Here is a 17,405-nt window from a genome sequence, read left to right as displayed (position 1 = left end):
GCTGACTCCGGCCCGCATACAATGGTAGCTGAATTTGCAAGTGATCACTAATGAAAGTGTCACCATTCATCTCAGCGACCGCGAAAACTATGGATTTGACACTAATATCGGTCATTTTGGATTACTTTTACTTGTCTCGGTACCCCCCCCCCCCCGCTGACTCCCGGCCCACATGCGATTCTAGCTGAATTTGCAAATCATCGCTAATGGAAGTGCCACCATTGATTTCAGCGACCGCAAAAACTATGAATTCAACACTAATATCTGTTATTTTCTACTACTTTTACATGTCCCGGTAAACAACCCCTGAGACCCCTCTGGTTCGAATTTTGACAAAATCGTTTAACTCTGGTCTGGAGCCTGGACCAAGGTATTCGTGACTAAAATTTGGTAACTCTAGGTCAATTTGTCTGGTTCCCAAGCCGATTCCGGTAAACGCCTCCCCCTGAGACTCCCCTGGTTCGAAATTTGAAAACAACTTTTCGTCTTGATCTCGGGCCTAGGCCAATGTACCCCTGACCAAAATTTGGTAACTCTCGGTCCACTCGTCTGATCCCCAGGCCGCATACAGACAGACAAACACACAAACAAACTATTTATTTTATTTATATTAGACTAGATAGATTCTTGCAAATTATTCAGGATTTTCATATTATCTTTCCGAACTAATTTTAAAGACCCGCTCCTACTTATCTTTATATGTATACAGTATATCTATATTTATATCCATATATGTATATAACAAACGCAGGAATTACCCCATAAATAACGCTCCTGGAGGACCCCTTTCTCAAAAAAAAAAAAAAAAAAAAAAATGCTGGGGAAACACTTGTACAAATTTCAGTTTTCGTACCGGACGATTACCGAGACCTGGTGAACAAAAAAAAAAAAAAAAAAATCTCCTTTTGCGATCGAATTGAAAAAAATAGTTCTCCTCAGGTTAGTATTCACTGATAATATTTTTATAAAATTTAAATTTGATGGATAAATCAGTGGACTTTGAATACATCCACATCGTATCCACTGAGTTGCGAAATTGTGTACCTCCAGACATGGACGGCCGAAGAAAATTTTCTAGGGGGGCATCTTCAATGTTTGCTATATTAGTCTGGCATTTAATGTGCATGGTTTGTTATATTACGTATACATTTTCGTGAGCCAGGGAGGTTCATTCTTATCAAACACGGAGATTATGAAGGAGCAGATCTACTGTACAAAATATAATAAAAACATCTTTTTCGGATTTCTATCATCCCGCAGTCCAACCCCGAGACGGAAATATAAGAGATAGGCTTTTTGTTTTTAAACAAGATAACGTGTCTAGCGAATGCTTTACATTGTGAAGATTATATTAGTGAAAATTAAACGAATATAATTTTACAACTTAATATACATACTGTATTACTAAATGTTTAGCTCCCCGTTGCTATGTTGTTAGCGATGCGCCTTTCTCGAACGAGGTTTGATTCATGGTAGGAGCTCACGTGTTTCAAATCCGACATTAAACTGTACGTTCACGTCTTGTAGAGCTTTGCTCCTAAAAACGACGCTAAACTATAATCTAATTTAATATTACTAAATATTAAAAAATAATGACTTACCAATGTGACGTCAATTTGGCAGCCATCAAATCCATTTTATACTTTCACTTAATCCAGTGGATATTAATATAACAATTACAAGACACACGCGCATATAAATACTCAGAAACAAGCACATACACACGTACACATACACAAATATGAACACTTCAAATCTATTTACATGTGGTGGACTGCACTGCATCAAGCACTGCATCATCCACAGATTTGTTATTTGTACGCATCAATCATTTTAGCATTTTCGGGAAGGTTCAGGGTTCGTTCTTCATTTAAAGAGTCGGTTCTCTGTATTGGAAACAGAATGAGGTGAGGGAGGGGGAATTTATACTTTATGAATGGATAACATTTTAAGAAATATATACAGAACATGCGGCTGCCGACGCAGCACTAAACCATTTCTTTTAGCGGTGTACTACTAGTGGTACCCTGATGATAATATCCCCTCCCCTCTCAAGTTGTAAAGTGAAAAGGGACAGAAACATCCCAGACACTCAGGGTTCAGTTGACAATAATAAAACTATGGGTAAGTAAACATCTTGTGCAGAGTCACGTTTTGCTTATTTTTGAACATTTCTGTGAAATCAACAAGGGTAAGTAAACATCTTGTGCAGAGTCACGTTTTGCTTATTTTTGAACATTTCTGTGAAATCAACAATACAACAGCGGAAATACTAACTGGTTTTATTACTCCAACCATCGCTTCAACTAAGGGATAATTCCCAACGGTCAGTGAGCCATCTAAATTTTCGTTCTTTTTCTGTTTCTTTTTCTGTTTTCGTTCTCTTTCTCTTTTTCTGTCCTCGTTCTTATCTCCACATCTTTAATGAAGTAGGGGGCGCCCAACCCCTCGACATTTGGACGTCTTTTCCTCTTGGTTTCGCCACTTGTTGAAGACAATCACCACAGCAGTCCTCGAACACCTGACAAGTCCTGCAGTTTCTGAAATTCTCGTGCCGAGTCTTTCTTCAAAATAATATTAAAAATTATAGAAATATTTTCGAGACATTCGAGTCGAGTCGAGATTTTTACCACCTGTCTCGACTCGACTCGAGTCTCGACTCGAAAATTCGAGTCGAGAAATACGTTTGTCTCGACTCGTCTCGAATTTTACAAAGAGTGTCTCGACTCGAATCTCGATTCGAATTCAAGTCGAGTAGAGTCGAGATTCGAGACATGTCTCGACTCGAGCGCATCCCTAAATGAAACAGCATCGATTTGAATATGAAGAAAAAATATGGAAATTGCTTCTCTCCCCCCCTTAAAAGTGGAATTTTCACGGGTATTTTTAATGAAAACTGTCTATACTATAATACTTTAAACCTTATTATAATATTTACGTGAGCTCCCTCGTAGCTAAGTGGTTAGCGTACGCACCTTTGGAGAAAAGGATTCGATTTCTTACGGAAGCTCATATGGTTCGGATTTCACGTTAGATTGTAGGCCTACGTCTTATATGAAGGGTACGGGGAAATAACAAGGAATGTCCATGTATGTGTTTTTTCGAGTGCTTTGTCCTATCTGTTGGTGACTCTTGGTACTATTTCACTCTATATGCCATGCACGCGTATATGTAGAAATGTCCATGTAAAAAGGGGCATAATATTTCACTAACCCTATTCTTTTACACGGTTTTCAATATTTAAAAGCCGTTTTCTAGAAAATGCAGTTTTGTGACATTCCTTCTTTCTTCCCCCTTACTCTTCATATAGCCTCGCTGCTGAAAGGGACACTAAACTCAAAATCAAATCAAATCAAAATGATTTTTACATGTTTTGAACGACATGTACATGATTGGATATACGATACTTAACAAAGCATGTTATTTTTCGAAGTAAAGCCTTTAAAAAAAAAAAGTCAAATTTCAAATTTCTTCTAACTTTGCTCCTATTAATTCGAAAATCTACATATCATTAGCATCACTAAGAGTTATTTGGCTAACGGTAAGAGTTATTTGTCTCGTGACTGTGCGTACAGAGATGGTTGGATTTGTCATGAATTTTCGGCGCACCTTATTCACAACTGCCGGTTTTGATTTTATGGCAGGTTGTCCTGTAATCGGCTTAGATTCAGCCTTACTGTTGCTCGAAAACGCCCTAGTATATTGCGTATCAATTGTGCTAGGTTGCCGTCCTTGGCAAAGTGGCAACAGTATTTCTTTGATTGCGATCACAGACATACGTGTAATACACACTACCTTCTTCGCAAACTCCTGATTTGACGCACGATTCACATACTTCTTTACACTGCACTGATTGCTACATCTTCCTCTACTCTCGCTCTCTCATTCCTCGCTAGTCAATCTTTATTGCAACCAATGGATGTCATCACAGACACTCTGTTTCAAAGCGCGTTTTATTTCCCGGATATGCTTTTATACATTACGTAAAAGAAGTTATTTGCGCACATACGCACTCTTATTAATTACATTAAATAAACTATAGTACTACAGTATTTAACACAAATATAATAAGTACTATAATATGTGAGTAGGCAAATTAGCATGAACCTCCAACAACTAAACGCCCTTACTACCCGCTTAGTCTGATGGCAGAGCAAGAGAACCTTGCATTTTGGGGTGACCAAGGTTTTTTGATGTTTTCTTATAGATTTTGATGTGCTGAATCTAAAACTGCCGGGTGCAACGCTGGCACCCTTGAGCATTTCCCAAAAAACTCACTAACGATTTCCCCTCTCCCCTTTTTAGTAAAAATCGTTGACTTCTGGGAAATTATCTGTAACTTCTACAGTAGTTAACGTAGAATAAAAATTCAAACCTTGTTCTGATTCTAATGAAACAGTCTTTCCAACTATGTTAATCACTTGGGCTGTGAAGAACAGGAAAGGGAAATAAAATGGGAAATTCTGGAAAATTCCCTCCCAAAGCATCTTTCAGCTCTTAACATCCAAGAGCCGTACCTCGAATCTCCATCCGGAAAGAAAATATTTTTATATTTTCATGAACTTTCGACACTAGCAAACAATATTAGGAAGGGTACCGCCCTGGCACCCTTGAACATTTCCCACAAAACTCACAATTTCCCATCATTGTATTTTACCAAAAAATTATTGACTTTTGGGAAATTATCTGTAACTTCTACAGTAATTAACGTAGAATAACGGTTCAGACCTTGTTATGCTTGTATTGGAACAGTCTTTCCAACAATGCTAATCAATAAACAGAAAACTAAAATAAAATGGAAAATTCCGGAAAATTCCCTCCCAAAGCATCTTTCAGCTCTTAAAGTACAAAAGGAATGGGGTGTATCTCCTTCCAAAAGAAATATTTTTATATTTTCATGAACTTTTCACAATAGTAAACATTATTAGAAAGGTTGCCACCTTGACCATTTCCCATGAAGCTCATGATTTCCCATCGTCTATATTAAAAATAGTTCATTGCGGGAAATGTACCTTGAACTTCTATGCAAATTAACGAAGAATAATGCTTCATCCCTTTCTGCTTCTGTTCAAACAATCTTTCCAACAATATCAGCCCTTAGGGCAACATTTGCAATTTCGAGAATTTTTATTAAGCATGTATGTAATGCATTTAGACTGTTGCAAAATTTTCTATTATCAGTACAGTGTATTAATAAATCGTATATTTTAAAAAAATAAATATTCTTATAACTTCAATTTTTATGATTTTGATTAAAATGTCGTACATGTAATTCGAGAGGTTTCGCACACTTAGAAAATGAATGTTCTAGTGATATTCTAAAAGCCACACTTATCTGTAAAAAATGGTTATTCAAGATAAACTTACATAATGACTTAAGTATGTCATGTTTATTTGTAATATTATTCGTCACCACTTTCTTCCCTCTCGTCAGCGTCTTTATGTGAGTACGTGTTTAGTTTGTTGTAGCATCTACCATCAAAGCATTTACAGAACATTGTAAAAGGTAGTTTACCTACACAACTACATCTTCTTGTTGAAGAAGGTTTTCCTGACGAAGAGGAACATTTGATGAGGTGAAGTACATCGGCAGGAGCTGGCTCAACATTTGGAGGAAGTATAACTGGCCTTAACGATTTGGTTGTTTCATCACGTGTCCATCCATAACAAGTTGGATCAACATTTGCTGGGTCTGCCCTTTCTGCACTCAGCCAAACTAGTATTTGTAGATGTGCGCGCTTTACATTTAGTTTAAAAACTTCCGACGTGGGTGGAAGAGAGCAAAGTAGTGGGGCTCTTGTGTGAACAGATGCAGTTTTTTCTTCCAAACGTTAATATGAACTTCTGTCATAGACTTCACGCTTGCTACACCATAGCACGCAGCTACAAAGTCAGTTGCTTCTTGTTCTATATCACTGGTTATCTCTTCCTGAGACCCCATTTTTTTTCAAGCTAACTCCTTTTAACACTTGTTTAATGGCTGCTGATTTTCCAATACCATATATGTAGGGCACTGTATCGCAACCAGTGAGTGCATGTGCACGAATCATCTGAGGCATTACATGTCCATGTTGTCCAACCGTTGCGCCGATATCTATGACTGTTCTCTCTCGTCTTGTTGAAATCTTCTGCAAGAAATGTTGAAATGATGATAATAGTAACAAAGGAGAAGGAATACGTCGGTGTCATCTGATATCACATTAACACACAAAAAAATTGTGTTGTAAGGTGAATGACTTGCTGAGTGATTATAACATCAGCTTCCTCGTGTGCTGTCGTTAAATCGACCCTACATGAAATGCGTCCATTTTGCACTTGTTAAGGCACAGAGTCACCAGAGGTTATTACCAATTTGTGTTCAACACAATTTTCTGGGCAAGATGAAGAAGTTCAGCGCACACCAGCTTAATCAGCTGGTGCTTATTGTGTGTGTTCTGTAATATAACATTAACAGAAGGCAATGGCGCTGACACCTTTACAACGTAATCTCCTGGTGGATGACTCAATGCTGTAGTCGAAGTAACGATCAAAAATAATGTACACATCACTTTCTGTTAAGATTTTTGAAACAAAATTGTAAACATTCTTTGCATAATCAGAGACTGTTCCACTTACTGGCCACTGATCAATCCAGAGAATAGCACTGATCAATCCATCTATAACCACAGCATCGGGAGTCCCGACATTTGGAGTAGATATGGCACATGCCAGTTTGCCTTTCATAACGTACTTCGTGTTGGTAATCCTCATTTCACCAGAGTTTTCAAAAAGAGCGGTTGGAATAGACGAAAGTTCATAACTTAAAGCTTTATTAATCGATAATTCACGAGATGATAGTAAACAGCTTACGCAACTGTAAATCAAGGCTGTATCATATACCCCTTTGTCTCCCACATTTACACATTTCTTCATTGCTTCCATTGTTACTACTTTCTTCTTAGGAGGAGTGTGAAAACCAGCTGGAAGGCTGCTTTTGAACATATGTAGACCACACTCTCCTACATCTACAACTTTGTCTACATTAACATTTTCAGAAGCGATTGACCCAGTGACAATATTTACTAATTCTAATAGGTGTTCATGTGGATTCAGAGGTTGTATGCAGGATCTGAACATATCTCGTATCTTTTCTCTATCTGCTCGGTCGCTCTGCATCCTAGAATGACCTTCTTCTTTATGAGAAAGAACTGTACTATTTCTTCCTTGCCTCTCTTTCAAGTTACACAGGTCTCGGACTAGTGAATTGACAATATTGAGACTTAGTGCCCATGTATCAACTGTTTTAGGCTGAATTGTTAACCCAACGAGTCCACCAAGACCTTTCCCATTTCGCATAAATGTTTCAATGAACATATCTGACCACATTCCATTCCATACTCCTATATGGTGTCTCATTACATGATTCCCATTCTCCATTAACATGTGTAAGCAGTCCTTTTTCAAACGGTACATATGTTGAACGTACACTACACCAGAACGAAGATAATTCCAGTGACCAGCATAGTAGAATTATTTAAGCATAACTTCAGCTGCCCATAGGTGTAACGGCTAGTCACCTTCCCTTTCTGCGCGTGCAAAAATCATCATTATAAAAACAGGTTTAAGAAGGCAGTCTACCCACAGACGAACTGTTCTTTGTTCAGATATTTCCTCTAACAAGGAAATCAGCTCATCGTAATAAGCAACTGCATCATCTTCTAATATCTTACGCAAACTTTCCTCTGCTACTAATTTGAGAGCTCGCATGTTTTGGGGAAATTTCTTTCCTTGAAGCATAAGACTAATACCCCGAAATGCAGTCTGCATTACTTCTGTAAGTCCCGATTCCGCCATTAAACTACCAACACTTCAAATAAAAGACATTAACATATGCATCCCTCCCAGACGAGATACGAATCACTGAAATTCAAATGGATAAGCCCATTGCACTCCAACCACAATTTTGTATAGCTGCTGATCTGTTGTATAGAACGTGTATTTCTGTCCAGTGGATTGTGTTTTCTTCTGAACCTCATACATTGATGTCAGGACTGTATCAGGATCACATGGAGTCATGTCAATAAGAGGTGTGTAAATAGGTTTTGTCTTTGGTCGTGATGGAGTGTAGCTTAACCTTTCCTTTCTTGTATTATAGCCACCATATTCAGGAGTGACTTCAGCACTCCTAATTATCGATTTTAAAAACTCGAAATCTATTCTATGTGCTCTGTACACTGAATAAACTTGAGATGCAAGTAATGCTAGAGTTGGCACTTCTTTACTGAGAAATGTTGGGGCATTGGTGGCTTTTTTTGGCCCTGTGTACCGGTGTACAGGCACTCCACTAGTCACACGTTTCTTTATTTCTTCCTTTGTAATGCGACAAATTTTGCTACTGTTGCAACTCCCTGAATTTTCCACTTGAGTTATCAGCAGAGCCATACTGTGAGTTTGACGTAGGCCATTTCGAGATGAAATAGACGTGTCGAAGTTGTCACCAACAGCTTGCACAAATCCGTCCAGAAGCATAACATGGTCTGAACCGTTATTCTACGTTAATTAATGTAGAAATTACAGATAATTTCCCAGAAGTCAATAATTTTTGGTAAAATACAAATAATGGGAAATTGTGAGTTTTGTGGGAAATGTTCAAGGGTGCCAGGGCGGTACCCTTCCTAATATTGTTTGTTAGTGTCGAAAGTTCATAAAAATATAAAAATATTTTCTTTCCGGATGGAGATTCGAGGCACGGCTCTTGGATATTAAGAGCTGAAAGATGCTTTGGGAGGAAATTTTCCAGAATTTCCCATTTTATTTCCCTTTCCTGTTCGTCGCAGCCCAAGTGATTAGCATTGTTGGACTGTTTCAATAGAAGCATAACAAGTTCTGAACCGTTATTCCACGTTAATTACTGTAGAAGTTACAGATAATTTCCCAGAAGTCAATATTTTTTGGTAAAATACAAATGATGGGAAATTGTGAGATTTGTGGGAAATGTTCAAGGGTGCCAGGGCGATACCCTTCCTAATATTGTTTGCTAGTGTCGAAAGTTCATGAAAATATAAAAATATTTTCTTTCCGGATGGAGATTCGAGGTATGGCTCTTGGATATTAAGAGCTGAAAGATGCTTTGGGAGGGAATTTTCCAGAATTTCCCATTTTATTTCCCTTTCCTGTTCTTCACAGCCCAAGTGATTAACATAGTTGGAAAGACTGTTTCATTAGAATCAGAACAAGGTTTGAATTTTTATTCTACATTAACTACTGTAGAAGTTACAGATAATTTCCTAGAAGTCAACGATTTTTACTAAAAAGGAGAGAGGGGAAATCGTTAGTGAGTTATCTGGGAAATGCTCAAGGGTGCCAGCGTTGCACCCGGCAGTTTTGGATTCAGCACATCAAAATCTATAAGAAAACATCAAAAAGCCTTGGTCACCCCAAAATGCAAGGTACTCTGCAAATCTTATGGACTGGCTGCCAGAGTAGCTGGGGGTGACCATATCAGCGTCTCTTTACTATTTAACATTCTATACATACTTTTTCTTTCTCCGTATTATCCAGTTTTCCGTAGCGTTGTTTCATATCTTTTGTTTATAACTCTTTCAGTAATCTGTTTTCTTTATCGATTCCTTGCCTCTGTTATTTTGCGCTTGGTGTACGCAATGCCTCAGTTACTCTAGTCTTGATTGATAGCCTAATTACAAAATAATGTATTTTCTTGTCTTTTAATGTGTCACTATCTAACTACTCGTATTCTTTTCTTCTGTTACGTTCATTTTTCAAGAAAATATTTCATTTGGGAGGATATCATTTTCAGAAGAATCATTGGTTAACATCTGTTCTGAAATCTTGCGAATATAATGGAATACTCAATTTTATAGCCTTCATCTGGCTAATTTGGAACTTTCTGAAATAACTTTCTTTCTTGTGCTGGTTGGTGAACAATGATTTTTTCTTTTCGTGTCTAAAACAGAACATCTTCTCCATCCCATTTCTTTCTACTAATAGTTGTAAAAATAATTAATATACAGTAATTTGTTTCCATAAGAGATTCTATTCTTTGACTTTGCAGAGAAAAATATGTAGACCTTCGAGAAATGACGGCAAAGAGGAATTTGATGGAGGCTACAGAAACTTTGAAGTTTCAAATGGCAGAAAAGGAGGCCAAAGAAAGAGAGAGAAAGGCTGAAGAGAAAATGTGGGAAGAAATTGCTAGGAAAAACGCAGAAGATATGGTAAGGTATAGAACACCCTTGTCTACTTCATTCTTTTATTGCAATATTTATTAGATTGAAAATAAAGAGTATACGTTAAAAATATGCTATTATGGTATAATAGCTTTCTGTACTAATTTGCAGAGAGCAACTCAGTACGCTGATTGAGGGTTTTCGAAAAGTAACTACAATTGAGAGCGTTTGGTGAAAGACAACAAGAAGAAACAAGTGAATGAAGAATGTTCACAGAAATTCAGAATTCTGTACTAAATGAATGTTACTAAATATCTTCTGAGGGAAGATTCTGTTTTCATATAGGAAATATAGAGGCAGAATATCTTTTTAAAAACGACGAAGTTGCAAAGCAATACGAAATAGCAATTAAAAGCTATTTCACAACTTTCGTTTTCTTGTCAAACGTAAGACGCTTTCTATTTATCTCTTTATTGAGAGCTTACTTCATTATTGGAAACGGAAGGAGAATAATTGTACAGGCGAATAAATTTAAATATGTAAATGTAGTTCTTACTAATAAGAATAAAGTCACAAGAAAATAATAGAATAATGGTGGGTAATGCGCATTACGATTTTGTGTGAAACTTCCTATCGTTGCGATTAAAAAAAATATCGAAGAAATTCGAAGTAAAAATGTAGAAAAGCATAATTCTATCTGTCGTGTTATACGAATATAGATCTTAGTCGCTGACACAAATAATACAAAGATTTAGGATCTTTTGAAACATAATATTAAGAAACAATGGCGCGAAAATATACGAACCAATGGAGTCTTTTTAACAGTAATGTGGGGTGGGGATTACCTTCAGCCCAATACACACAATTATACCTATTGATAGTTCCATTAAATTTAAATCGTACTTCATCCCATCAAATAATGTTGCCCATACGTCTCGTTGCACGTGTAACCATCCCCTGAACCCTTTACAAAATTGTACCCTGCGGTCTGAATCGTCGTTAGTTAGCTGTTACACCAGCCCTGGAAATGAAATGAAATCTTTAAGTTTTACGTCCCACGCTTATGCCGGTTAGGCTAAAGGAGACGGTGATGATGAGAGATGAGTGAAATGGTGGAATGAAGAAAGTGGGAGGAAACGGGAGAACCCCGAGAAAACCCATGAGCACGGTGTTTGTCCACCACAAAGTCCACACGGCGCGAGCTGGGATCGAACCAGGGACCCCAAGCACCGGAGGTGAACGCTCTACCACTGAGCTACCGCGCCCCCACTACACTAGCCTTGGAATGTACCCAATACCACACTACTAGCATTTGCACCATTCTCACGTGACCCTTGACTTGAAATTTTCTGTGATGAATGCTGAAGCAGTTCTAGCATCACAACTAAAGATTTAACACTTGTAACTGTGCCCTGATCAGTCTTGCTGCATGTTATCTATAAACCTGAAATTTGTCTCGTCTGTTATCTTTGAAGGTGGATCAGCGATATATTCACATCACCACTGTTTTCGAACCATATAAATATTTTTAAATTTCTAGTATTACTTAATAACATGTTTCGGCTCTTCAAAACTCAAACGTCGGTATATTGACGCTCCTCTCTCGCCACTAACTCGATTGCGAAGATGAACCAATGATGCTAGTGCCACATATTGACAAAACATTACGTTTTGCCAGAAATTCAACCACATAGGTTGGAAATACGTACGTTGGTTGGTAGGTTGGCCAAATTTTGTATACGTTTCTGACGCACTCAGTATATTTCTGTTGTCTATTTGGTTGATAAATTTATTCAAAATGTTTATTTGGAGATTTGTCCAAAATGATAGTTGGGAGATTGTCTATTTTCACATTTGAGACATTGAAGGGGGGGGGGGGGTGTTCCATTGGAACATTTGTTCATTGGAAATTTGTTCATTTTCAGGTTTGGAAAATTTATCCATTGAGGCAAATTTCTTACAAGTAAAGATCCATACGGTTATCGCGCAAATCGACTGCAAACCTATCGATATCTAACATACGGCAGTGTGAAGACAGAAAAATCACCCAAATTTAAGCTGCAATGAACCATAGAGAACGGAGATAGAGGAGAGTAAACTTTGTATGTCGCCGAAATGACAGAAAGACAGTAATGTCGTTCAAACTGAATATCTTCCAAAAAGTGAAAATGAGGAACCAAAATTAACTTAAGAAGACATAAGAAAGACATCAAGGAATATGAAAAATCTTAACAACGAAAAAAGTGTTGCGAGCTCAGCAGAAAGTTGATATGTGAGAAACAGCACAATGAAACAGAGAATTCGAATATCGGGAAAATACATAACTGACACAAGAGATAATTGAAGCTTAAAATATATAATGCCGATACTCATGCCTGTTGTTCTGTATGGCTGCGAGAAATGGTCGCTTACTCTGAGAGAAAAACATAGACTGAAAGTATTTGAGAACAAGATCTTAAGACGAATATTCGGACCTAAGAGGAATGGGGAATGGCGGAAACTTCATAACGGCGAACTACATAATTTATACGGTTTACCAAAGGTTGTTAGGGTCATTAAGTCTAGGAGGCTTAGGTGGGCAGGTCATGTGGCTAGGATGGAAGTAAGTAGAAACGCTTTCAAAGTCTTAACTGGAAGATCAATCGGAAAACGACCATTAGGAAGACCTAGGCGCGGATGGGAGGACAATATTAAGATGGATCTTGCTGAGATAGGAATACGAAGTAGAAACTGGATCCAGGTGGCTATGGATAGAAGTCAGTGGAGAGCTTTTATGAACGCGGCATTGCACCTCCTGATTCCATACGCCATTGAGTTAGTTAGTTAGATACTGTGTTGTGAGCTCCAGTGCTAAATTTTTGTTAAACAGCTGATCTGAACAAAACAACACATTGGTGAAAGCCTTTTAAGGAAATATTGGTCTCACTCCTACTTACAAAAGGGAAAGAACATCCCAATATAGATTATCACATGATTAATTGTGAATACCATGCCGTTCTTCATTAATTTCGCACCCCTGGGAAAGCGTTTCGGAGACAAATGCATTATTCAGTTTGTAGGTGACCGCACAGGAAAGTGATATTTGAATGATAATATAGTCGAATAGGGGTAGCAAATACATTTTAGTAGCTTATCAATGCTGTGTTAAACATAGGGTTTGGGAAAAACCAATTTTTTAAAAACAAATCCCAACCCACCTGGGTCCATATGTGTTTTTTCGGGTATTTTCGGGTTTAATTGGGTTTTTCGAAATATTTCAATGTCTTTGGGGTAAAAGTGTTAAGATGTGATTTATATTTCAAGATTATCATTGTCACAACTTGCAACAATTTTCTGTTCACTACTGTTTTGAAAAAATGGTCGCTATTTTAAAATTTTACGTTGGATCGCCGCTATAATGTATACAGCTAATTTAGTGTACTTCGTGCTTCTACTCTGAAAATTTCAACTTAAAAGACCGAAAATTGCGCTTTGTAGTTTGGACACCCCTATTTTGAAAAAAGAAAGAAAGAAAGAAAGAAAGAAAACACAATTTTGAAATTCTACCTTGGCATGTCGCCAAAATCTGTACAGGAAATTTAGTGTGTCTCGTGTTTGTACCCTGAAAATTTAGAGACTGAAAGTGGTACCCTGTAGTATGTATGGCACAGGCAGACGATCGAACAAGTAGATCGAATAATCCCAGGAGCCTCAGTGACGTTCGCCAAGTATGAAAAGCATTAATTTAAAACAAGTATACAACTCATATTTTATAAAATAAATATTTCAAAATATCTTAAATGAAATTAAATATTGTCCAGCTTAAAATAAATAGTTTTATTGTTGAAGTTTACTTCCGATACTATGTGCGTTCAATTACGGAAGTTTCCCAAGCACTTGTTGCAATACAGTTCTTTCCAGAAAATTAATTTAAAACAATTAACAAATATATAGTTCCTATTTTATAAAGTAAATGTTTCAAAATGTCTTAAATAAAATTAAATATTTTCCAGCGTAAAATAAATAATTTTATTGTTGAAGTATTCAGTTCCGATGCTTTGTGCATTCAATTGCGGGAATTTCTTTCGGAACGGTTTTTTTTTTCTTTCTTTCAAAAATGCAAGCTTTCTTTAGTGTACTGTACATCGAAACTTCCCCTAGTACGGAAGTTGGAATTCAACACTTGAAATAATAAGCGTTACGTGGTGTTTGGAACTCTGAGCATTAAGATTCTTAAATTTGACAAGAATTTTTATGCTGTTGCTAGTGTTGATTCTATAGAATGCTTATTTGAAGAGTAGCATCAAATAACTTGACTAAACTGTTGTTGTTGGAAAACCAAATTTACTGAAGAATACTTGTATTACCATCAAAGATAATAAAAAAATAATACTAATAGTTTTACTAATGCACTACATATTTACTGATAGTACCGGCACCCATGGCCTTAAACCCGTCCAACGTATGAGGGATGACGTCCCTCGGCGTTGCCGAGTCGGCGAGCATACTATTCACGGAAAATATTTTCTAAAATATAAAATTGCATATTTTATTTCAAATAGGGTATAAGCATAATCCATACATTAATTTGTTCTATAATTATCTGAAGCTAAAGTAAGGATTTTTTTTATTCATTCAGCGCATTCAGAACTTCATAAAGGTCTTATGTTGAATGTTGTTGTATACCTTAACGTGAAAGCATCTAATTCGCCCAAGGAAAGTCCAAATCTGACAAAAATCACTTTCAATGTGATCACCTTAGTTGTACTAATAAAATACTAACAGAAAGCTCAAAAACCCAGATGGGTTTTAAGGTGTTTTTTTTAGGTGGGTCCAGCCCGATAAAACCCGGTGTTTTTTTTTCGGACTGGGCCCACTTGGGTAAACCATGGCCAAACAGAAGGCAATTTGCAAGGTATAATACGTCATTACCCTTCACCCCCTCCAAATAAGCGCCCTTATCTTGCAGACAGCGTATATTTTAACCTCACCACTGTGTTAGGTACCCAAGAAAATCCCCCGATACCAAAAATGAAACGTGTATCTCAAAAAGTGATAACTTCAAACTATTCGCAAAATGTGTTCAATTTTGAACTTTGAACGATCGTAATTCGAACACACTTCCGATCGAGGATTTCACCGTTTGCTTAATTGTTTCAAATGTAAAAATGAGTCGATTGAGCATAGTATAGATATGGAGTCAGAGTACCCCTTCGCGACCTTCCCTAGTAAGAAGTATTGAACCTTATCCGCACAAAATGGCGTTAGGATACCAAACTCAAAGTTTAAAACGGTTCCTTTCAAGATTATTGAGCCATTAAAATGTCAAACTCCGTTGAATAAAAATCCATTTATTTATATTTTCTTGTCCTGACAACGACATTCCAAAATCCTATTATTTAAAACATATAAAACATATGAATATCTTTTTATATCGATATTATAATTAACATATTCCTTTTTCTTTTTCTTCTTCGAATTACATAATCAGCCTAGTACATATTTTAAAATATCTTACGCCCAAATAAAATAAGGATTTACAAGTAGTAAAAATATACAAATATACAACGTACTGTTGTAAGTTTATGATTCACAGTCGGTCAGACCTACGTAATTTAACAACTAACAGTTGAAAGTAGTAAGTGTGAAAAAAGTGTATGATCAGAGAAAGACTTTGGGCCGTGAAAATAAGTAAACTTTCTGATAATCTGCTACATTTTATTGATTTTTTCGTTAAAAGTGCAAATGTTGCGCAAGTCAGTGAAGAAATGTGTGTACTTTTTTTTTATTGATTTATTTATTTTGTTGCTATAGCCTACGTTATCTAAAGCAATAGCCAAAAATGGTTTAGTCGCTTTCGTTGTGAAAATATTGATGTAAGGATGCTCCCGCAGTGGGCAACGTACCACAACAAAAGTGGATGATATTCTGGAAAACTCGAGCGAGACCGGCATGTAGGCAATCGTAACATCGCCAATGATCTAATCACCATCAACAACAGTGTTAAACTATTTGTAGAAAGTGACTAAAAACAACCTGGACGTTTGAGTATCACACGATCTAACTCAAAAGCATTTAATCGATAGAATTTCTATTTGCGATTCTCTTCAGAAATATAATGAACTCGAGTCATTTCTGAAGCGTTTGATCACGAGTGATGAAAAGTGGATAGCCTATGACAACAATATGCGTAAAAGATTGTAGCCGAAGCATGTAGGGCCCAAACCGATAGCCGTAAGGTTATTTTGTGCATTTGACAGGATTACAAATATACGTACACCATGGGGTGCTGCTTCCGGGTAGAACTATTGTCTCGCTCCTATAATGTCCCCAATTAGCGTGAGTGTATCCTCGTCGCCAAAAGTGCCTTTACATCGCCGTGACGGGTATGTGACACCGCAGTACTCTAAGGAAGGGATGGTTGCATAAGAAATTTTGATTAATTTTGAAGAGTTTTTATTTTGACTAGGGAAATAACGTAGGTATAGGGAGTAAGGGCATAGATTTAAAGCATCAGTGCACTGTCATCTCTGAAAAGATTTGTATTCTCAGTTTTTCAAATTATTGTCTTATATGTTAAGTTAAAAAACTGCTAACAACTGCTACTAGCGCTTTTCACTCTTCAGGAATTTACTACGACATGTTTGGGCTTGAATTATTTCATTCGCCTCACTGTAATTATTTGTGAATGGAAACTGATTACGCTGAACATGAATATGTTTCGTTGTCGTAAAGCAAGGGCCGTAATAAATGTAGATCAGGTTCTTATTATTATATAAAACACATCAGTATTTATTCCGTGTATAGAATAATATAATACAGTAACTAAGCAACATCATAATCACTAACGCCCGCAGAATTTTTTCTAACGGGGGGGGGGGAGACCGATATAGAGTTTTTCGTTTTATTCCCTATATATATTACGTTAACAGTCATAACACTGATAACGTATATCGTCTTTCGCCACTGTAGGCTATTAGTCAGAACACTGATCTCCAGATATGTCGAAAGAAAAAATAAATTGGTATGAACAGTGATGTGATTAATTTTACTGCGCCCTGGATCGATCTACCTTCGATTTACTCATACTCCCCCAGGCCCCCTGCCCCAGATATTTCAGCTGCTGCGTTATATATACGGTTCCATGTCAAAAGGGCCTGACAAAAGGGAAAAGACCGAAAGGCCAGAGTCAATATGCCCCGCAACAAAAGGACCCGAGTGAAAACGGCCCTGCTTCAAACGGACCCGGGTTGAAAGAGG

General features: G+C 37.2%; 1 protein-coding gene across 4 annotated transcripts in view; it reads left to right on the top strand.

Annotated features, from left to right (window-relative positions):
* Positions 1–17,405, top strand: part of LOC145678382 (uncharacterized) — a 290,653-nt gene that overhangs the window by 149,188 nt on the left and 124,060 nt on the right. For all 4 annotated transcript variants that reach the window (XM_081748457.1, XM_081748456.1, XM_081748458.1 and 1 more), the window contains one exon: positions 10,052–10,214. In XM_081748457.1, the coding sequence (XP_081604583.1) occupies positions 10,052–10,214 (163 nt within the window). The remainder of the gene's footprint in view (positions 1–10,051; positions 10,215–17,405) is intronic.

This window comes from Thermobia domestica, chromosome 2, assembly GCF_964235325.1.
Source record: "Thermobia domestica chromosome 2, izTheDome1.hap1.1, whole genome shotgun sequence".
Lineage (NCBI taxonomy): Eukaryota > Metazoa > Arthropoda > Insecta > Zygentoma > Lepismatidae > Thermobia > Thermobia domestica.
Note: the sequence above shows the minus strand (reverse complement) of the source record. Positions and strands in the feature narration are given on the sequence as shown.